This window comes from Callorhinchus milii, unplaced genomic scaffold, assembly GCF_018977255.1.
Source record: "Callorhinchus milii isolate IMCB2004 unplaced genomic scaffold, IMCB_Cmil_1.0 Scaffold23, whole genome shotgun sequence".
Taxonomy (NCBI): domain Eukaryota; kingdom Metazoa; phylum Chordata; class Chondrichthyes; order Chimaeriformes; family Callorhinchidae; genus Callorhinchus; species Callorhinchus milii.
In genome coordinates this window covers 4,918,643-4,942,654 of record NW_024704764.1, presented here as the reverse complement: position 1 = coordinate 4,942,654, position 24,012 = coordinate 4,918,643, and the positions used below count along the sequence as shown (strand labels likewise).

The following is a 24,012-nucleotide window of genomic DNA, read 5'->3' as shown; positions in this document are numbered from 1 at the left end:
CTCGCAAGCGAGAGACCTGGGTTCGATTTCCGGCAGGGCGAAACCTCGGACAAGTTTCCTTACTCTACACGCCTGATAATATATACAGTCTATTCACTTGACAGTATATACTGTGAAACGCTTTGAGACGTCTCGAAGATGTGATAAGGCTCTATATCTTGTAAGACTTGTAAGAAAGATAGAAGCTCATGTATATAAAAGGAACAATGGATCCGGAACTGGCTGGGAAAAAGAAAGCAGAGAGTTGTGGTGAACGGCTGCTTTTCTGACTGGCGGGAAGTGTACGGTGGCGTCCCCCAGGGATCGGTATTAGGACCACTGCTCTTCTTAATATACATAAATGATCTGGACTTGGGTATAGCAAGTACCATTTCCAAGTTTGCGGATGACATAAAGTTAGGTAGGGTGGTAAACAGTGAGAAGGATAGGAGCCAACTGCAGGAAGACGTAGACAGAATGGTAAAATGGGCAGACACATGGCAGATGAATTTCAATGTGGAGAAATGCGAGGTAATGAATTCTGGTAGAAAGAATGAGGGGAGGCAATATAGACTGGTAATACAATCTTAAGGGGCAGTAAAAGAACAGAGACACCTGGGGGTGCAGGTAAATTCATCCTTGAAGGTGGCAGGACAGGTAGATAAGGCTGTAAAAAGGGCAAATGGGATTCTAGGCCTTATAAATAGGGGCATAGAGTACAAGAGTGAGGATGTTATGATTAACCTATATAAAACACTGGTTAGGCCTCAGTTAGAATACTGCGCCCAGTTCTGGGCACCACACCATAGGAAGGATGTTAAGGCATTGGAAAGTGTGCAGAGGAGATTTACGAGGATGGTACCAGGAATGAGGGACCTTGATGATGAGGAGAGGCGAGGATTATTCTCATTGGAGCAGAGAAGGTTACGAGGAAACCTAATAGAGGTCTTCAAAATCATGAGGGGATTTGATAGGTTGGAAAGGGAAAAACTGTTTCCACTGATGGGTTTGCAGGGTTATGGGGAAAGGGCTGGGGAGTGGGATTGACATTAATTGCTCTTTTCAAAGAGCCGGCACAGACTCGATGGGCTGAATGGCCTCTTTTTGTGCTGTACAATTCTGTGATTCTATGATTCTATATTAAATGCAAGGATCATTATTATATTATATATAAACCGTGATAAGCTGTTTCCTCTCATTCTGAACAGTGGAACCAGAGGACAAGGCCTGCGATTGAAGGCAAGTAAATTCAGAACAAATCTGCGGAAACACTACTTCAGTGAGCGAGGAGTAGACATATGGAATAGGCTCCTTAGGGAGACAATGGAAGCAGAAAATGTAATTGGTCTTCTTTGTCTAGCATTTCTTATGTCATGCAGTGAAATAACAGAGTAATAATCCCATCATCTTACTAATTTGTCAATGGTGGGTGGGGGTGGCAGAAGGGGAGACTCATGTCAATTTCCTCACCGAGTAATCTACAGTAAGTTACAAAAAATCTAAAGGACTAATAATTTTTACAATTTAATATACTATCTAATCCTGTTCCCAACTGGTGTTTAATGTAACCCCTTGGGACGTCCTCCCAACGTGAAAGGCTCTACACAAATGTCATTTTGTTGTTAATATAGCACCTTTCGCGTTGGGATCATGTCTCAAAGCTTTGCAGCGGGTGGTTTGGAGGGAGACTGGACAGTGATGAGGACTGAGAAGCTTGGCTGATTCATCATAATAATAATAATCCTTGCATTTGATATAGCGCCTTATCAAATCTTTGAGACATCTCAAAATGCTTCATAGAATATGCTACTGTACTGTAAAGTGAATCAACTGTATATTTTGTGGGCGAAACGCAGAAGCCAATTGCGCACTGCAGCGTCCCACAAAAAGCCATGGATTGAGTGACCAATTTATTATTTTTTTTGTATTAATTATTACCCCCGGAAAAGCGATCCGCCAATTGACTTAACAACAGGGTTCCTACTTACTACAAGGGAAACAGAGTCGTGTGGAGTAAGGAAACATGCCCAGCGTTTCGAACGGCCGGGAATCAAACTCAGGTCTACCGGCGTACAAGGCGAGTGCTTTAACCACTGAGCTGCAGGACTCCACATTTCCCAGCCCAGGTCAGCCAAAGCCAATCGTCGCACCCATGTGTCTGCCTTAGTTGGGAGCTGCTAACTCAACACGGATTGTGAACCAGTTCTTTCAGTGTGTACAGCTGAGTGGCATACATTGCCAGTGCCTTTACTTCATCAGTGTCCAAGGGAACTTGCATTTCCTCATGTAATTTCCTCTTTCTGAAGTGTTGTTTTTAACATAAGAAGTTAATCTCCCCAGGTTTGAAAGCGGAGACGGTGAATGGCAAAAGTTCACTAGCTTTGCATGGCGCAAAGCGTTCTCTGGCACTTGTAATAGCACTGTGGTATTTCACAAGTGCTTGACAACCAACTTTATGGAGATGAGGGAGGGCACTTGCTGTTCTGAAGGTTTTCAGTCCTCAATAGTCCTCACTTTCAGGTCAAAATTCCAATGTTTCCAATCAAACATCATAACATTGGAGCTTGATTTATTAACACCAAGGCAGTGTGATTCAGTCATTTCATAAACAAGCTTTTTAAAAGTGCTCTGTGTAGTAATAATAATACTTGTAATAATAAGCATTTAATCAATCAGGAGAATATCTCAAAGCACCATATACTGTAAAGTGTAGGGACTGTGTATTTTGTAGGCGAACATTTTGGCATAGCAATGTCCCACAAACAGCTTGAATAATAATAATAAGAAAAATCCTTGCATTTGATATAGCGCCTTATCTCGTCTTCGACACGTCTCGAAGCGCTTCAGAGAATACACTGTAAAATGGATTGATTGTGTATTTTGTGGGCTAAATGCGCAGCCAATTACACACAGAAGTGTCCCACAGACAGTCATGGATTGAGTGACCAAAAATTATTTATTTTTTTGAATGAGATTATTAGCTCCAGTAAAGTGTCTATTTGCCAGTATAGCAGGCAGGACTTCATTGGCAAATCGAAGAACAATTTTCCCCCTTTTAAAATTCAACGCTTGTGAACAAACAACGGAAGTCAATTTACAAACAGGAAGGTCTTCAATGAGCAAATGGCATCAGAAATCTATCAGTGCGTCAAATCGAGTGCTTCACCTCAAATATTGAGTGGGCGTCCCAATAGAAGTCAATGTTTGTGCTTCAGGACTCTGTGTCTGACCTGGGTAATTGAGGGTGACGTACTTACATTTTCAGATAGATTGGGTACAGAACATTACTCTGGAGAAATCTCTTCTCATTTCATTGTGACTGAATCGAATTTGTACTGCAGTAATTACACTAACTGCAGCATTACTCAGCCTAATAACTCTTAAACCATACACAGCCCACTCCCCCCTCCTTCACTAAACCTCTATTCAAAGCGGAGTTGTCATTGTAGGCAGATTCCATTAGGGAGCATTTTAGAGATATCTACACTCTCCTCCATGTTCTCTCTCTGATAACGTCACATTTGGGGAGCAGCAACAACTATTAATAATAATAATCCTTGCATTTGATGTAGCTCCATATCACATCATTGAGATGTCTCAAAGTGCTTCACAGGAATACTGTAAAGTGGATTGACTGTATACTTTGCGGGCGAAACACATCAGCCAATCGCGCAACGTAGTGTCCCAAACAGTCATGGATTGAGTGACCACAGTATTTAGTTTGAAGGATTATTGTCCCCGGAAAAGCAATGTGCCAATCAACTAACAACCATGTTCCTACTTACTGCTAGCTAAACAGCCTTACCTTTGATCTATTATAATAGATAATAATAATTCTTGCATCTGATCTCTCTGAGACTCAGATGACTGACTGATTGACTGTTCCCAATGGATTTCCTTGTTTGCAAAATAAACGCGACTCCTGGGAATAATGAAACAAGTCGCCGCATTGATTGAACATTTGGGGCTGTGATCGCTGAACAAGTTGTGACTTGGTTATCAGCAGTGATCTCCTGAGTAGCATTGAATTGTAGTGAATCCACATTGCACCAACCACAGCCTTCAGAGGTGATGGAACAGTGTTAGAATTATCCAAGCCTAGAAGAAAGCTGCATAGCCACAATTGTAGCTTTCTGGTTAACTAATGGACTGAAGATGTGGATAAGTTAGGACTTTTCCCATTAAAGCAGAGAAGGTTACGCGGGGACCTGATAGAGGTCTTCAAGATCACGAAAGGTTTCCACAGGCTAGATAAGGAAAAGCTGTTTCCGCTGGTAGGTGTGTGTCTGTGACCCGTGGTCACAGTCATAAGATATCTACCAAAAGAAGCAAAGGGGAGGTTAGAAGAATTTTTTTCACTCAGCGAGTTGTTCGAATTTGGAATGATCTGCTGAAAGGGCAGTGAAGTCCGATTCGATAACAGCTTTTAAGAGAGAACTGGATAGGTATCTGGGGAAGACGGGTTTGCAGGTTTATGGGGAGAAAGCTGGTGATTGGGGTTAGTGTAAGTGACTTACTCTGTCAAAGAGCCGGCACAGACTCGATGGGCCGAATGGCCTCCTTCTGTGCCGTAACATTCTATGAAAAAATCTATGAATCTATACAAGCACATACATGTTCCTGTTTTAGTGCACGAGCTGTTTAAAAAAAAACTGCTTTATGCTGGCTCCCTTTACTTTCTTTATCCTTGTGTTCATCAGTAATTTAAAGGCCAGACTAGTCATTGGGGCACAGTTATCAATGGCACGCTATGCGATTATAGCTGATTAGACTCCAGCAGTTACCCCCAACGCACACTCTGGGGTCACTGAGCCTGGGCTCTTGGCAACCTGCGCCTAATACTTTCTGGAATTAGGTAAGCGGTGGGGTGCGTCCCTCCAAGGGGAGAGTGCACAAATTCGATTCCATTAAATATCTCTGGAATTTCCACGTGTCTGTGAGATGTATGGAACTCTTGTTTGGTTTGGATGCTCTTAAGCAAGGCGATGGGTTTCCACGTTTAGCAGAAGCCCGGCCGACCCCCCAAAGAAAACTTTATGTATTTTCTCCTATCCAGTTTTCTTTTATTGGGGAAAGAGAGAGCCCCACTTTCTGCCTGTGTTGCTTGCATGGTAAATGTGGAGTCCTGTAGCTCAGTGGTTAGAGCATTCGCTTTGCAAGCAAGAGACCTCAGTTCAATTCGAGGCAGAGGGCGAAACCTTGCGCAAGTTTCCTTACTCCACACGACTAATAATAATCCCTCCAAAAAAAAAATAATAAATTAGTCATTTTCAATTCATGACTGTTTGTGGGACATTGTGGTGCGCAATTGGCTGCTGCGTTCGCCCACAAATATGCAGTCAATTCACTTTACTGTGGAGTCCTGTAGCTCAGTGGTTGAGCACTCGCTTTGCAAGCGAGAGACCTGAGTTCAATTCCAGGCAGGGCGAAACCTTGGGCAAGTTTCCTTACTCCACACAGAGCCTAATAATAATCCCTCCAAAACCAAAAACAATAATAAATTGGTCATTTTCAATCCATTACTGTTTGTGGGACATTGCTGTGCGCAATTGGCTGCCGCGTTCGCCCACAAATATACAGTCAATTCACTTTACAGTGTGTTCTGTGAAGCGCTTTGGGACGTCCTCCCGACGTGAAAAGCGCTATACCAAATGCAAGGATTATTATTATTATTATTATTATCCTCCCGACATGAAAAGCGCTATATCAAATGCAAGGAATATTATTATTATAAATCCAACCCAAAAAGGTGAAGCCAGTTGATTCTGGTACCTGGCGGTAGGCATTGTTCACACGTGCCAATGGGTGTTGATAGCGCCTTGGGACGTCCTCCCGACGTGAAAGGTGCTATACAAATGTAATCTTGCTGTTGTTGTTGATAGCCTTTTGACTACGTAGTTGGTGGGGGGCACGGGGTGGGTGGTGGGATGTGAGAAACGCGGCATTACTCAACCAGCGTTGACTCACGCTTATACACAAATCAACCACCTCCCTCCAGCAGGGATCCTTGATAAGTGGAAACCTCAGCTCCTTTTAAATGTCTCCTTCCTTGTTTCCAATCACAGGGGGCACGGGTGCAAATTGTGGCACCCCCCCAGCTTATCTACTTGGCTGAAGTCCATCAACTTAACTCAGCATCAATACCAGGAATTCAAGTCTGGATGGCTTGGCGTTTTGAATAAAGTTTGGTGGCTGTTCTTTCAACACAGACTTGAGGCTGTTTTGCCATGTCTGCTGCAATCTTGGCCAACGCAGAGTATGATTTCACTGTTATAAGTGCAGGCTGCTCAGAGATTCATAACTTTGACATTGTGCGTCTTGCGTCTCAACAGTTAAACCTTAAGAATGCCCCAGAGTCTACTCTGCAATAAACTGCTGCACTCTAATAAACCTTAAGTAGCCTGTGGTCATTGAGCCTATTGCCTCGCTGTTTGTCCAGCAAGCAGCTATTTATTGCCCCCTTTAGGTACCTGCATTTGATGCTCAATACATAAATATGCTTTCGGCTTGATAATCACTGTGTTCTAAGTCTGTGCCTTTGTGGGTGAGTACAGTTCCAAGCAGAGACTTGGCAGGTCGTTACAGGTCCTGTTTGGTACATTTTGATTTTAAAATGGCCGGCGGTACTGCTCCAAGTTGTAAACCGTGCAACAGATCTCTGACCTTTGTTCAGCCAGCAAGCACTCCAAACTTGGCTCCCACTTCAAAGTAGAGTTGACCGCAAGAATCTCTTGTTTGCAAGTCATAAATTCCTGGCAATTATCGAGTTAAGCTACTGACAGCTGTCATCTACCAACAAACACTGCTGTTTCATTGTCACAATACGAGAGATGCAGCTCAGATATTACTGGATACAGAGCCGAGGAGAAATCTAATGATGTAGTCTTTTGCTCGCAAATTACCTGCCACGTTTGCCTACAAGCACCCAGTCACTACACTTTACAGTAAATTCTGTGATGTGCTTTGAGGTGTCCTGATGTGAAAGGCCCCATATTAATGTAAATAGCATTTGATGTCGTAAATGCTAATTAAATTCACTCCAGCTGAACATTCTTTCAATTTTTAAATTCAAAAAAATTAAAACGTAACTTTTCTTAAAATAAAAAATCTCAACTTCCTATTTTTAAATGAAAGATTCCCTTCCTGAAGCGAGACAAAAGTGAGCATTGGTACCATAAAAGTAATTAACATAATGGTTCATTTTGAGTGAGGTTTAATCTCTAAAACAAAAATGTGATTTTCTTTCTATTCCGATGTACAGTACAAGTTTTGAAGCGACTAGAGGGGATAAATCGGGCATCACCTTTAAGTTCATTTGAGCTAGTCTTGTGGTCGTCTGGCAGAGAGTAGCAAGTGCAGGATTAATAATGTGCAAAGAAAAATACTAGGTGATGAGCGCTAAAACCCTGAATTAAGGGATCAATACAGGGTTTCCAACATGTGCTTTAGACTCCACTGATGGTGCTCAACTGTTTCGAGTTCCAAAAATAACAGGCCACTATTTTGCTTTGAGTACTGTTCAGCTGAAAGCTTTCTGACCTGAAGGGAAACACTTGATCAAAATATCTGATCCGCCTCATTAACCACCATTAGGCCTCCCATTATGATTGTCTAGGGGGTGAGGGATGGAACATTTGCTCAGTGCTTATTAATAATAATTAATTATTAATGTCTTATTAATAATAATACTTGCACAGAAGGAGGACATTTCGGTGCTTTATAGGATTTACTGTAAAGTGGAGATTTTGTAGGTGAACACGGCAGTCAATTTGCTCACTGCAACGTCCCACAAAAAAAGTCACGAGGTGATTGACCAGTTTTGCCTGGTGGATTGTTGACCAGGACATCAGGGAAACTCCCTTTTCTTCTTGAATGGGATCTTTAACGCCCAACTGATCAGACAGATGGGGCCTTGATTTAACTCACATCTCTAGTGAAGGGTGTCACCTGCAATGATAAGAATATCCCCAGCACTGTATTGGAGTGGCAGTTTAGATTTATGAGCTGAAAATCCCAATGTGTGGATTGAACCCACAGCCTTCTGATTCTAGAGGCGAGAGTGCTACCGACTGAGCCAGGCTGACAGCTGGTAACTTGCATGCTGAGATGACTGAACATATAATTGGCCAACTATATTTATTGGTGTGTGTGTGTGTGTGTCTGGATTATTTGGGGGGATGGTGGGGGGGGCATTGGGTTGTCGTTTGAGTCCCGAAGGAAGGGGCAAGTCTTCGGTGTGAACTGATCTCAAACCTTGAGAGTCCAAAGGGTGGTGTTTCAATCCCCATCTATTCAAATTCAAATCACAAAATAGGTTAACAGAGATGCCGAGATCTGTGTGTGTGTGTATAACTCTATGCAGTGAGATTGCTGAGATGCAGCCAGGAAACGAATTCCGCTCTAATAAGCAGTGTGGCATGTGTGTTATTGCAATCCTTATTAAAGTCATAACCATAGCCTGAAATTCATACATCAGTGCCGTCCAGATAAAGCCGGGGGAAACATGCTTATTATGTCAAATGAATCCCCTGTGGTAAACTCTCAGTTATTAAGCTGCCCTTTTAATATAAATTAAAGACTCCGTTGTTCTCCTCCCCGCTTGAACCGATCAGTTCTGTGGATTCTTGGATAACCTCCAGAGTCTGGTCAGTCCAGGCGAGAAGGCAGTGATTGGCTGAGCTAATGGACCATGGAGGGGTTTTATAGCCAAGGCCACCCTCACCTGAAGCACAGTTTCACGACTTGTGTTTGTGGGGGGGGAAATAGCATTGCACACACATCAAGATCAGAAAGAGAGGCTTTTTCTGTGCTGAATTTCCTCCTAAGGCCAAAATGCTGTAGTGACTGTATCTTGTTGACAAAACTAGCATACTAATTATTTGTTTCACGCAGTGATTTTCGGTGGTGGTGGTGTGGGGGAGGAATGAGGTGAAGAACAACAACAACTTGCACTTATATAGTGCCCTCCATGCAGGGTAGCGTCTCAGAGCACATCACAAGTAATATCTTGCGATGTTACAGGTTCTTTCCAAGTGGATCTTATTTCCTGGAGCAATCAGTAGTGATACAGCTGCACGGTACGTTCCCACTGCTTGGCAAAGGGTCTCTGACCCCTGTCCCCATGTCACCAGTGAGGTTTGGAAAAGTGCTGCGATGAGGAATTTCTAATAAGCCAGAGAATGGCTTCACCTTGAAGCTTGAGGGTGTATGTGACTTGCAATTGCTGAGCTTTGCAGATTTTCTCGGCATGGGTTTCAGCTCAGAGGAGAGTTATTTATTGTATGATGTTGGAGAGGCTCCAGCTCCTGGCCTCGGAGTGTCCCGCTGTGCCCAGGACCTGTGGCATTGTTTCCACGGTTTCCCTGTTAGCAAGGTAATGGCTGAATCCCACAAGTAAAGTAAAATGTTACTTTTACTGCATTTGCCTTGTTTTGCATGAAACCATTGAGCTTGTGAGCGTGTGTGTATGTGTGGGTGCGTAGACACATGTATGCACACATACATGCTCACGCTCACTCACTCACTCACTCACTCATTCACTCACCTAAATCACACTCACTCACTCACTCACTCACAAACCTGCCTTTCCATTGACCATCCTCTCTTCAACTCTGCAACATGACCAAAATGGGGGAGAATTTTCACAGGGGCCAAGATTTGCTCAATTTCTCCAGCATTTCAGTGTGTCCAGAATGTGAAAGATGTTGGGATGTTTGCTGAGAGGAGGGATGGTTGGGGCAGTAGGGTTACAGGAGGTCGCAGTGGGTGGAGTGTGGAAAGGAGGCCGTGGAAAGAGATCTCGAACTTGAGGATGAGAATCTTGAATTTGGCTTTAGCAGCCAATTTTAAAAAAAGTGACGCAGTTTGGAACGAATAGAGTGGGGCAGTTCATTTGAATAACTTTTTTTGTGGTGGGAGAGAGGCACAATACGTTTTTTTTCAAAATAATAATAATCTTCGCATTTATACAGCACCTTATCACGTCTTCGAGATGTCTCAAAGCGCTTCACAGAATATACTGTCAAGTGAATTGACTGTATGTTTTGTGGGCGAAACCCTCGATGCTGACTTAGCCTCTCATCCCTTTGTCAGAGCATAGTCTGGTTTGTGTATTATGAGCCTCAGTGTGTGTTGCTTGTGATTTACACCACATGCTTGGGGAGTCGAACTGTCAATGTAATGAACGACTCTCCTTCCCATCGCGCTGATAGAATGACATCCCAACTGTGAACCTGGCCGAGGGAAAAACAAGGCGCCAGCCTGCTCCCACACGGAGTGGGAGTCTTCCTCCACTCTCCGGAAAAGGTTCGTCTGCTTTTCAATGTCGTGTGTATTTCCCATGTGAAAATATGTGGTTGTTCCAAACTTCTCCAAAACCCACATTAGTGCTTTACTTCTTTGACCACACTTTTTTCACCATGAATCATTGATTTATAGATTAAGAGTAATCCTGTGTCATCTCCCGGTAATATCTCCTTGCACAGTGTAAAGTGGGAGTCCTTTACCGTGTTGGTTAGATCACTTGACTTGCATGGGAGAGGACCTGGGTTCGATTCCCACGCAGGGCGAAACATTAGGTAGTTTACTTCATTCACACGCCTCTACCAATGAGTAGGAACCTGGTTGTTAGTCGATTGGCGGATCGCTTTTCCGGGAGTAATAATCCCCTTTAATCCCCGATTGCTTATGGGACACTGCTGTGTGTAATTGGCTGCTCCATTTCGCCCACAAAATATACAGTCAATTTATTTTACAGTATATTCTGTGAAGTGTCAAAGACTTAATAAGGCGCTGTATCAAATGCAAGGAGACTCACTGTAGGGCTTGAACTCACAACTTTTCTGTCCCAGAGTCACAAGTGCCACCAATTTCAGTGCTGTGAAGCCAGCTGACAAAGTGGAGAAGACTGACATTGCTCATGACAAGAGCTTACAGTTCCTCCAGATAACAATGTCAATCTGTTCAAGCTCCTGGCTGCAGTTTTGCAGCAGTGAAGATCATTGGGACCACAAGGCTGTTTTCCATTATCTCCTGCATGGAAATACATTATTTATGTTTGCTTTCATGTGTCTGCTGCAGTAAATGAGACAATAAACTGGAAATTGGAATTGCGATCAAAGCTATATTGAGTGTATGGTAATTCAGGTAAAATGATCAGAGGATTTTATAATAATATAATAATAATAATCCTTGCATTTGATATAGCGCTTTTCACGTCGGGAGGATGTCCCAAAGCGCTTCACAGAATATACTGCAAAGTGAATTGACTGTATATTTGTGGACGAACGCGGCAGCCAATTACGCACAGCAATGTCCCACAAACAGTCATGGATTGAAAATGACCAATTTATTATTGTTTTGTCTTTTTGCAGGGATTATTATTATTTCTTTCTTTAGACTGTGATAGCCACAGACATAATCAATTGCCTTGAGTGTCAGACAGAAGTCTGGAGTCAAACATGCAGAGTCTGGGCTTTTTCAAAGTTTTTCTGAGACTGTTACAATTTCCCACGTGAATTGCTCCTCTCCCTCTCCACCCACCCCCCCAGTTTCATTTCTACCGTGAACTGCCTATCTCATTTACCAATCTATCCTTCGGCATTTCACTTCATGCGAGATGTCCAAAATGGATTGCCACATTCAGCTTCAAAATACAACAGTTGATACACTTAACAACAAATCCTGTGAGGAGCTTTGAGAAGTTTTGATGATGTGATAAGGTGCTGTATCAAATCCAAGGATTCTTCATTGACCACCTAGGAGCTGGATGTGTAAACTAGTCGTGTATTATACCCCTCGCACGGCACTTTCTCTTTATACGACTCAGTTTCAGCCCGTGTTTGCCAATTCCCCTGGGCAGCAAGGATATTTCGACTTGATTTTTATTCAGCATCGTAAACTCTAGTGGATCTTTTTGAATTCAAATCTGCACTGGACGATATCGGTCAAAGTACGTTATGTGACCTTCACTTCTCTGTGGTGGGGGAACGGTGAGTTGCAGCTGGAGAAACCGGAACACCTAATGGGTTTAATAATTTGCAGCGATTAATCATTATCGCAATAATTCACCTACAAAATGCGCAGTCACTGCATTTGAGAGTAAATTGTGTTGAGCGCCTTGAGAGGTCTTCCTCACTTGTAAAAAGTTTAATCAAATACAAGGAGGATAATGCTAAATCTCACAGCATCATCTGGCACTCATATCTTATGTCTTATACCTTTATATTTGTTAGGTCAGTGTATTAAGGGATACGGGGTAAGGGTGGGTAATTGGACTTGAGGTACAGAGCAGCCATGATCTTATAGAATAGAATGGCGGAACAGGCTCGAGGGGCTGAATGACCTACTCCTGTTTTTATGTTCCTGTCTCGTGCATCAACTCAGTGCTGCACAATTGGAGTCGTAGGATCACAAGATCAGTTTGGATGAAAAAGGCCCTTCGGCCCTTGTGAATTTCATCCCTTCAGGACACCCACCTGCCCGACCTCCCATCACAGCAAGTCCCAGTGCCCTGGTTTCAACCACCCTTCATTGGAGACCAGTTCCACTGCAAATACACCTGGCTCAGGAACCAGACTCCAGCGATCAGCACGCTTAAAACCCTGGCCTAACGAATAGCTATCCACCTCCGTCTTGAAGATGTGACTGGATCCAGCATCCACAACCTTTTGGGGTAAGAGAGTTCCAGATTTCCAGTACCCTTTGGGTGAAAAACTGCCTCTGGATTTCACTCTTAAATGGCCTAGCTCAAATTTAAAGATTACCACCCCTTGTTCTGGATTCCCCCACCAGTGGAAATAGTTTTTCTACCTTGCTGTCTTCCCCCTCCCCCAACCCTGGGAGTAGATTGCCTACGAAAATGCATAGTCACTAGGTTTTTTGCAGCAAATTGTATCGAGCGCTTTAAGATGACCTCCCCACATGAAAGGCGCTTTCTCAAATGCGAGGACAATTACTATCAATCACACAGCATCATCCGCCATTCACTGCAGACTGTATCCCCAGCGTGTACCAGTGCCTTTCGTAGTAGGAGAGGAGAATATTGAAAGGAAAGTAAAACGATTTAAAGCGAATGTTCAACGTCGTCTGAGCCCAAATAGATAATTAATGTATTAGCTAATTTATATCACGGCTGTTTAAAAGGTAATAATCAGCATTAGTTGTTTATGACATAAGTGTCTCTTTTAAGTTTTCTGTAGTTTTTAATGCAAGGGAGCATGACTCATCCCATGTTAGATACAGTAAGTCCATTTTTTTTTAAAAAAGTCTGAATACTGCAGAGAAGGTCGATTTGCACAGGATCTTAGAAGCACATTCAGCAAAGCACTTCTGTAGTCAACTTACGTATTACCCTGGGCATCAATCAGAAGGAAATAAAGGTTCACTTACAGTATCCCTGCAGCAACTATTCATTATCCCCAACAGGAAGATGAGCAGCCAAACTGCATTGCATTTCATTTAAACCAGTAACGGATGAGATGCCTTGTACAAGGCCTGGTGAATTGTGTCCTGAAGACAGTGGAAATGGCAAAAAACTTTTGATCATTTTTCTGCTTGCTCGAGCAGTCTGGAGGCTCTGTGCGTAGATTAATAATGCACTTAAGGCAAAGTACTGCAGACTGCAAATAAAAACAGAAGTCGCCGGGAACGCACAGCAGGTCAGGCAGCATCTGTGGAGAGAGGAAATTTTGTTTCCTAAAATTGCCTGTCTGCTGCGTGTTGTTCCCGTCTCTGAGACGCTACCCCCACGAGAAAGGGCACGGTATAAATACAAGTTGTTGTTGTTGTTCGGTCGTGGGCAGGTAGGGAGGTTTAAGTGTGGCCTGAAAGTGGGACCTCAGTTTGAAATCTCAACTGAAGGACGGCACCTCAGACAACACAGGGCTGACCCTGGCACCTTACTGGAGCATCAGCCTAGGCCGTGAGCTCAATGTCGAGACATGGGGGTCAAACCAACAACCAGTTGATTTAGGGCACATGGGGTGAGAGTGCAACCAACTGAGCCAGGCTTCCATCCTATGCCTTTCCTCTCTTTTGTAATAATAACAATAATAATAATAATCCTTGCATTTGATGTAGCACTTTTCACGTCTTCGAGATATCTCAAAGAGCTTCACAGAGTATACTGTAAAGTGAATTGACTGTATATTTTGTGGGTGAAACGTGGCAGCCAATTGCACACAGCACCGTCCCACAAACAGTAGTGGATTGAGTAACCAATTTACTATTTTTTTGGAGGGATTATTACTCCCGGAAAAGCGATCCGCCAATAGACTAACAACCTGGTTCCTACTTACTGTTAGGCAAACAGGCATGTGGAGTAAGGAAACTTGTCCAACATTTCATCCTGCCTGGGAATCGAACCCGGGTCCTCTCGCTTGCGAGGCGAGTGCTCTAATCACTAAGCTACAGGACTCCAGAACAGGCAGCACCAGCAACACTCCCTCAGTGTAGATAAAGAGCTAGATGATAGGGAGGGAACAAATAACCTTTTAACCCAGAGGTGAGAGTACTCTTAAGATGACTCGTTGCTGTAATTATGGGTTAGCCCAGTTGGCTAAGACACTCACTTTGGGACTACAAATCAGTGGCCATGAGGGTGAATGAATGACTTAACATACCCAGGACACTGGGAGAAATTCACTCCTATTTTCGAATGGGATCTTTAATGACAACCTGAACGGACAAGCTTTTGGACACTGCTGTGCGCAATTAGCTGCCATGTTACGTCCACAAAACACACCGTCACTACTCTTTACAGTAAATCCTGTGAAGCACTTTGAGACGCTTCTCACCTCTCTCCCCTCCCTCCCAGCACTGCCTTGGAGCATTAGCCTAGATGATAAGCTCAAAGTCCCCAACATACAACTTGAACACATAACCTTCTGACCCAAGAATGCTACCAACTGAGCCAGTCTGACACCTTGTGAAGGCTAGACATCTCTTTAACCCCGCAAGCCAAATACCTAGATGAGCAGGTTCTGTAACTCATTCATTTCATTCACTGCAGTGACTGACTATTTCCCTTGATTAAAGGCTGCTAGATATTTGCTGATGAACATTGACTTTGATTTGCTACTCTGAAGCACTTTTGATCCCTTGCATTATTTAAGAACAATTGCTGCCCAGGAATCTGTCCCACTTTTCTCCCAGCGCTCCAGATTCCTATTAAAAGAAATCATTAACAAAATGCACGCACGCTCACAAAACCGGCCAGATCGATGTATTAAAAGCAGACTGCTTCAGGGATGGAGCAATGTTGCAAATGTAATTTTGCTGGCACCTTTGACATGCTGACTTGCAAGCAATATATTAGCAAGCATAGTTACTGCCATTGAAAATTAATTCTTTGCGTTTTTTAAGAGAGTTAAATTAAACTCCGCAGTGCAGTGGGTGGGAGGCTGAGGATATTATAGAATTATTTGCACCAGGCTTCCTCCATTCAGGCATCAGTGTCCACAAAGCAAACAGTGACTACACTTCACAGTACATTCTGTGAAGCGCTTTGAGACATCTCGACGATGTGAAAAGGCGCTAATCAGTACAATACAAAATTGCATTTGTATAGCACCTTTCATGTCAAGAGGATGTCATAAGGCGCTGGACAATTGGGGGTTTGGACCTGAATGGGTGGGGGATGGTTGGGATAAGCAAGGGTGGGGGTAGGAGGATAGCCGAAAGCATGGACGAAGAGGGGGGTCCTGAGACATGCCTTGAAGGAGGCAAGGGAGGGAGCGAGGCAAAGGGAACGTGGGATGGAGTTCCAAAAGGTGGGGTCAAAGAGGCTGAAGGCCCACAAGGATTATTATTATAGATTGGATACAGCGCCGTTCTCGCTAGGAGGATGTCTCAAAGCGCTTCACAAGATTTCTGTAAAGTGTAGTGACTGTGTGGTAGGCAAACGCTGCATCCAATTTGCACACAGTGATAAGCTGGGCATGCTGCCATTATACTAGTTTTGGCGCTTGTAAGATTAATCACTTACAGCAATTAACTGTGAAGCACTTTTGAGATATTTCATTGATATTAGAAGCTTTATCAAATGCAAGGATTATTATTATCCTTAATAATGCTTTCCCCCTTTACCCAATTCCATTTTAAATATGTTATTCTTAAAACAAAAATCTGCATCTTTTTAATAAAAAAAACCTGGACACTTTTGATAATTCCTCAATGTAAATACAGTTGTTTCTGCCTCGCCAAACAATGGAAATAATTGGTCTCTCTCTTTATCCTGTTTAAACCTTGTCTGACGTTGAAAACGCTATTAGATTCCACCCCCTCCCCTTAACATTCTGCTGGAACACCTGCACAAATGCTCTTTTTTAAAACACGTTATTAATATATAATCACGCTGTCAAAATAGCCCTCTCTCCAGGTCCTACACTAGTCGAGATATAGAGTGTGTTCCTATTTAATTGAATGAATTTTTCATGGTGCGTTTTTCAAACGATGGGAAAGGGGAAGCAAGCCATCTGTCAGACATTCCTGGTGTTAGAAATCTTGATCTCAATCTCCCAAGCTGGGGTGTTTGAAATTTGGGGGTAACATTTGTTGTAATTTGCAAATTTGCACCTAAAGAAAAAGAAAACACGCAAAAGGTAGGAAGTGTCATTCACTTTCGAGTGTAATGACTGTGCATTTGTAGGCAAATACAGGGTCATCAAAAGGTCTTATTTTTCAGCTATCCTATTATCTAAAAAAAAATTCTTTAAGGCTTATTAACATAACATAACATGTAGGAGCAGGAGTAGGCCATTCTGCCCTTCGAGCCTGCCCCGCCATTCAATCATGGCTGATCTTCTAATCTAACTCCAGCTAATAACCTGACCCTGCCTTATCCCCATATCTCTTCATCCCCTTTGCAATAAGAAATCTATCTCAGTCTTGAATATGTTCAAGGACTGAGCGCCAACAGCCTTTTAGGGTAGTGAGTTCCATACATTCACCACCCTTTGAGTGAAGAAGTTTTTCCTCAACTCAGTGCGAAAGGGCTGCCTCTGATTTTAAGGTTGTGACTCCTGGTTTTACTTTCTCCAACCAGGGGAAGCAATCTCCCACTATCTACTCTATCATGCTCTTTGATGATCTTATAGGTTTCTATAATTGGTCAACCTATCCTCGTAACTCATCCCCTTCATCCCTGGTACTAACCTAGTAAATCTACGCTGCACTCCCTCCAACCCAAGTACATCCTTCCTTAAATAAGGAGACCAAAACTCCACACCGTATTCCATGTGTGGTCTCACCAGGGCCCTATACAGTTGCAGCAAGACTCCCCTACTCTTATACTCTAATCTTTTCATAATGAATGCTAACATACTGTTCGCCTTCCTAATTGCTGCTGCACCTGTAGACTAACTTTCTGTGATTGGTGAACAAGGACACCCAAGTCCTACTGGACGCTAACACATTCCAATCTCTCCCCTTCTAAAAAATAATCCGCTCTACTGTTTTTGATACCAAGGTGGATGACTTTGCACTTCCCTACTTCATCTGCCACCTACCTGCCCAATCACCTAACCTGACTATGTCTCGCTGCATTTTTTTTATGTCTAATTAGACATTGTAATGGTTTCATGAATTTTTGGTCACCCTGTACAAACCTACAAATGGGTGGCTGCATTTGCCTACTGATGTACAGTCACTACACTTTGGAATAAAATTCCTGTGATGAACCTTGAGGCCTTCTCCCGACATGAATAAGTTTTGAATCGAATGCAAGGATTATTATTATTATTATTGTTGTAATTGTCATATAACCCCACCCCGCGCCCACACACTTTGTTAATATTTCCCCTCCCCTCTCTTTGTGTCGGTTCCCACTAACAGTGCTGTCATACAGTGTTAATTTGCGGTTTCTAGCCACATTGTGTTGGCGCCGGCTTCATTATAAAGGTGGTTTGCGACTGGTTATAAATGCCTCCAGGGAACTATTGAGCTACTGTCTATCTATCTGAAGTGCAATATCGTGAAGACTGAAGATCCTGTGTCTCACTGTTTATTGTTCTTGCAATTTCAAAGAGTTTTGATTTTTTTTCGAAATGGGTTTTTCCTTTCGAAGGTTCATGTTACCATCCATCTGTTCCTGTTGTGAAAAATGAACCGTCCTGTTTTTTGCCTGGGAATGAGAAATGCACAGACTGTACTAATCACTCGAAGCTCTATAGATGAGACATCAAACCAAGGTCTCTGTCTCTTCGGGTGATCCCTGGACACGATTGTAAAAGAGAAGGGAATTTCTCCTGGTATCCTGGCTAACAGTCCCCCAGATAAAATTGATCACTCAATAAAAGGTGCCCAAAAAGAAATATTAGACCCTTACATAACTAATAAGTCTTAAAGAAATGATGATTTTTTTTGGTTTAGATAATAGGGTAGTTACCACGACTTTTTGGGTCCCTGTATTTCAGAAATTCTGGATTCTAAACTCTAAACAATATAACAACTCTGAATTAGCAGGAACCATGAAACAATACTGTGTGGCTTGGGATGACAGTATTTTTAAAGTGTTGAAACAATGTTCTATTTTATTTACAAACCATTCCGTTTTTATTTTCAGACATTGATCTGGCTCTCTGTAGAGTTAAGAGTGTTGTATTGGATTCGCTAGGTGTGACCGTGTGTATTTTGTGGGTGAAATAAGTTCTACCATTGGCGGTCAGGCAGGCCTTCAGCCTTTCTGTCCTCACCCTCTGGAACTCCAATCCCACAGTCCCTCTGCCTCGCCCACTCCCTTTTTTCCTTCAAGACCTGCCTCAAGAACCTCATCTTCGACAGTGCCTTAGGTCATCCTCTTACCCCTAGCCTCCCCGCCTTCCACCCCTCCAATCCCAACCACCAGTTCGGGTGCGGATCCCTGACTCTCCAGTGCTTTGGGACGTCCTCCTGATGTGAAAAGCGCTGTACAAATGTCATTTGTTGTTGTTGTTTAGTGCTAGGGAACAGTGTGAGTTAGATAGACCCAGCGGTGGGTGTATTGAGTGCTGACCTATTTGACTGTCTGCTCTAAAATTGTGGGCCATTTCTATCTTCTTTCTCTTTCAGGTTGCTAGTCGGGGCTCCCAAAGCAGAAGGCCTTCCAGACCAGCTTGCAAATCGCACGGGAGCCTTGTTCTACTGTCCCATTACATCAAGAGAGGACGACTGTGTGCGTGCAGACTTCGAGACACCTAGTAAGACATGACTGCGGTTGTTACTGTCTCATCATTATGAGATCACATGTAGGTTTGGATGGATAAGAAACCGTTTTGTCCTGTGCGATAGACACACTGCACTAAGTCGGTAGAACACTGGTTTAGTGTTACAAAGAACAATTTGAGGATAGATAGACACCAGGAAGGATTTTCTAGGGTAACCAACAACTAGGAGAGGTGGCTGAGGCCAGGACTCATTTAAGAAACTGCTTGATAATGTGATGGGAGGACTGTAAGAGTAGATGTTCTGGGAGAATGAGATCAAATGGGCCGAAGGGCCTTCTTCACCCGAACCAAACTTGTGATCTCAGTGAGATATCAATCTATTTTTATTATATTTATATTTCAATTTAAAGGTAGACAGTGATATGATCCGAATGAATCGTTGTGAATGAATCCCCGAAACTCTTCCTCTATCCCTTCCACCTTGCCCCTTCCTTCCCTATATTCAGGTCACGCTTGAAGGCTATGCCTATGGTCACCTCCCCCTACCGATTTGGTGTGTCGTGCTCTGCCACTGTCAAGCGCTATGGGACGATACACTGCATGAGGGGCACTATATAAATGCAAGCTGTTTTTTAGCTGTGGTAACTTGAGTGCTTTTCTGCAGCTGACTTACAAAAGGAGAGCAAAGAGGATCAATGGCTCGGAGTCACCGTAGCAAGCCAGGGCCCTGGGGGTAAAGTGCTGGTGAGTTTTGTACAATATGGATACAATAAACAATATACATTAAGGGCATGGTAACTGTGTGGGGATGGGTGTGATAGGGCAAGATAGCTGCTCAGTGCTTCTGCATTCGCCCCACACACAGCAGCCCAACTTGTTTCAAAGCGCCGGATGGCATCTTTCACACTAAAAGATGGCCAACTTCAAGTTCCTATGTTTAATGGATTTCTGCGGCGCTGTCCGTGAAGCCTTGACCTAGACCGTGAGCTCAAAGTCCTATCCTGGGCCTTGAGCTCATAACCTTATGACCCAGAGACAAGAATGCAACTGACTGACTGAGCAAGACTGCTTAACTATTCATTTATTTCTCTTCCCTCCTCTCTCATCTCCTCTCCTCTCTCCTCTTCTCTCCCCTCCCCTCCTCTTCTTTCTTCTCCCCTCCTCTCGCCTTCTCTCCTCTCCTCTCCCTTCCTCTTCTGCTCTATTCCTCTCCCCTCCTCTGCCTCTCCTGTGCCCTCCTCTGCTCTCCCCTCCCCTTCTCTCCTTTCCCTCTCCACTCCTTTTCTCTCCTCTCTCCTTCTTTCCTCTGCCTTCCCCTTCTCCCCCCTCCACCCCACTTCCCCTTTTCTCATCTCCTCTCCCCTCCTCCATTCATCTTCTCACCCCTACTGTCTCTCCTTCTCTCCTCCTCCCTCCTTCTCTCCCCTCCTCTCCCTCTCCCCTCCTCTCTTCTCCTCTCCACTCTTCTCCCTCTGCTACCCCCATAGGTATGTGCACACCGGTACGAGAAGAGACAGAAGAACCTTCGGGGTGAGAAGAGGAACTTGCTTGGTCGATGCTTCGTGATGAGTGATGACATTGCTATTGACCAGAATGATTACTGGGACACCACCCCAGCCCACTTCTGTGAGAACGTTGGTTCCGACCACCAGGGCCTCCTCATGTGTCAGCAGGGCATGGCAGGAGGCTTCACACATCCCAATCATTACGCGTATTACGGGGCTCCAGGAGGGTGGAACTGGCAAGGTCTGTATTCAAGGTCCATCTAGTTTCGCCCTCCGCTTTCCTGGAGTTCACATGCACAAATGTCCCGAACTGCCTAAATACTGCATCCCATAATGTATTTCCTAAAAGAAAACTTATCTAGTATAACTATCAAACATATTATAATAAATGATAATGATACTTGCATTTGATATAGCACCTTGACAAGTTTTCAAGACGTCTCAAAGCACTTCACAGAATAAATTTTAAAGTGGCTTGACGGTATATTTTCCGGACAAAACACGGCAGCCAATGGCGCACACAGCAGCGTCCCACAAACTGTCGTGGATCGAGCTGCCAAATTATTATTGCTAGTAAAATAAAATGAAAAATCGTTTTTTTTTATGTGCTAAGGATTCCCAGCATTGCTATTTTTATTCATGATTGTACATTTCTTCCTCTCCCTCCAAACCTCGCATTAAGTTCCCAAGAATCCCTCAACTCTTAATTTTTTTTAAGTACAGGGAGAGGGATTCACTCACGTTTCTCTCCACTGTTGTTTGAATAGGAGCAGTCTACGTTGAACAGAAGAACAGTACCTTTTTCGATCTCAATATACTGAGTGACGGACCGTTCAGGCTTCCGGACCTGAAAAAGGGAAACAGCTACATTGGTATAGTAAAAGAATAATACTCCTTGGATTTGAATCAACACGTTTCATGTCAGGAAGACATCTCAAAGCGCTCCTCAGAATTGAATGTCACGTGTGGTGACTGTATTTCTGTAGACGAATGCCCCCAGAGTGTTCACAAAGTCCTATTACCCTGTTACAAAACAGTGATATGAGACTAGGGAGGAGATGTATGTTGCCTCCTCTCTCCATCCATGTTATGGAAGGTATCGCACAACAATGTCCCACAAACGGTAGTGGATTGAGTGACCAAATTATTATTAATATTTTTGGGAGGGATTATTACTCCTGGAAAGCGATCCGGCAATTGACTAACAACCGGGTTCCTACGTACTGCTAGGTAAACAGAGGCATGTGGCATAGGATATTTGCTTAAGGTTTCATCCCGAACAGCAATCGAACTCGGGTTGTGTGGCTTGCAAGGCGAGCGCACCAACCACTAGGCTACAGGGACTCCAGAAAGGTTATCAGTTATGAATCCCCTGCTTTCTAACCCCTTAGGGTACTCACTCATGGCTGGGCAGCAGATCTTATCCCAGAACAGCTTCAGCTATGTGGCTGGAGGCCCTCGATATGATCATACAGGAGCCGTCTTCCTCTTGGAGCAAAGCAAAGCAGATGATCTGAAAATGGAGAAAGTTATACGGGGCAATCAGACAGGCTCGTACTTCGGCAGTACTGTGGCTGTCGCTGACCTTAACAATGACAAGTGAGTAAACCTCAGCTTTGGGATGACGGTCTTCATAATTGACCTGGTGCCTTTCACGTCAGGAAGACCTCTCAAAGAGCTTATCTGCATTTACCACGAAGCCAGACGATAAGACCGCCACAAGGCATTGGCTCGATTCGGACAATCAATGACTGACACTGGGTTGCCAGGAAGGGTGGTCGAGGCCATGGCACTGGACTCATTTCAAATAATAATAATCCTTGCATTTGAAGCGCCTTTTCACTTCTTCGAGACATCTCAAAGCGTTTCACAGAATAATAATAATAATCCTTGCATTTGATATAGCGCTTTTCACGTCGGGAGGACGTCCCAAAACGCTTCACAGAACACACTGTAAAGTGAATTGACTGTATATTTGTGGGCGAACGCGGCAGCCAATTGTGCACAACAGTGTCCCACAAACTGTCGTGGATTGAGTGGCCAACTAATTTTTTTTATTCGAATGGATTATAACCCCCAGAAACGCGATCCACCAATCAACTAACAACTGGGTTCCTACTTACTACTGGGTAAATAGAGGCGTGTGTGTGGAGTAAGGAAATTTGCCCAAGGTTTTGCCCTGCCCAGGAATCGAACCCAGCTCCTCTTGCTTGCGAGGCGAGCGCTCTAAATACTAAGCTACAAGACTCCACATACCTGCCCTCCCTTTAAAAATCTCTGCTGATGGTTTAATGGTGTGTTTTTTCCTCTCTGCTTTTTCAAACCAGTTGGAAAGATCTCATTGTGGGGGCTCCTCACTACTTTGATCATAAGAAGGAGATCGGTGGTGCTGTGTACATCTACATGAACGAAGTGGGGAAGTTTCCCAATCAGCACAGCCTCATCCTGAACGGCACTTTGGACTCTTTGTTCGGTCATGTCGTCAGCAGCATCGGGGACGTCAATCAGGATGGATTTCAAGGTCGGTCTATAAACAGGAGTCAGAACGGTGGCTTCTTGTCCGTCCACGCTAACCTCCTTTCTCCTCTCCCACCGCCCTCCTCTCACCCTCCGGCATCATCTCCGACACCAAAAAAATTAAAGTGAATAATAATTTGGTCACTTAATCCACAACTGTCTGTGGGGCACTGCTGTGCGCTTCACCCACCAAATATACAGTCAATTCACTTTACAGTATCTTCTGTGAAGTGCTTTGAGATGTCTTGAAGATGTGATAAGGCGTTGTATCAAATGCAAGGATTATTATTATTATTATCTCTGTAAGCGCCCCATCGTTATTCTTAACATGAAGTCAGCTGTTATACAGGGTGACCAAAAAGTTGTGATACCATTACAATATCTAATAAGTCTTAAAGAAAGTCTTAGAGAATTTCCACGGTTGTCAGTGGAGTCCTGTAGCTCAGTGGTTAGAGCACTCGCTTTGCAAGCGAGAGACCTAAGTTCAATTCCAGGCAGGGTGAAACCTTGGGCAAGTTTCCTTACTCCACACAGAGCCTAATAATAATCCCTCCAAAAACAAAAAAAACAATAATAAAATTGGTCATTTTCAATCTACGACTGTTTGTGGGACATTGCTGTGCACAATTGGCTGCCGCGTTCGCTCACAAATATACAGTCAATTCACTTTACAGTATATTCTGTGAAGCGCTTTGGGATGTCTAGAAGACGTGAAGAGCGCTATATCAAATGCAAGGATTATTATTATCACAACTTTTTGTTCACCCTGTAAACGCCAGTTGTTCTGATGACGAGAGTAATCTTTGCATTTGCTATAACGCTCTTGAAACATCTCAAAGAGCTTCACGGGATCTTACTGTAAAGTGTTG

At 43.6% G+C, this 24,012-nt stretch overlaps 1 protein-coding gene across 2 annotated transcripts in view; it reads left to right on the top strand.

The window, feature by feature from the left end:
* The window catches only part of itga3b (integrin, alpha 3b), a 58,009-nt gene that overhangs the window by 10,764 nt on the left and 23,233 nt on the right, over positions 1-24,012 (top strand). For both annotated transcript variants that reach the window (XM_007901557.2, XM_007901558.2), the window contains exons 2-7: positions 19,027-19,154; positions 19,786-19,865; positions 20,609-20,867; positions 21,394-21,498; positions 22,018-22,225; positions 22,954-23,147. In XM_007901557.2, the coding sequence (XP_007899748.1) occupies positions 19,027-19,154; positions 19,786-19,865; positions 20,609-20,867; positions 21,394-21,498; positions 22,018-22,225; positions 22,954-23,147 (974 nt within the window). The remainder of the gene's footprint in view (positions 1-19,026; positions 19,155-19,785; positions 19,866-20,608; positions 20,868-21,393; positions 21,499-22,017; positions 22,226-22,953; positions 23,148-24,012) is intronic.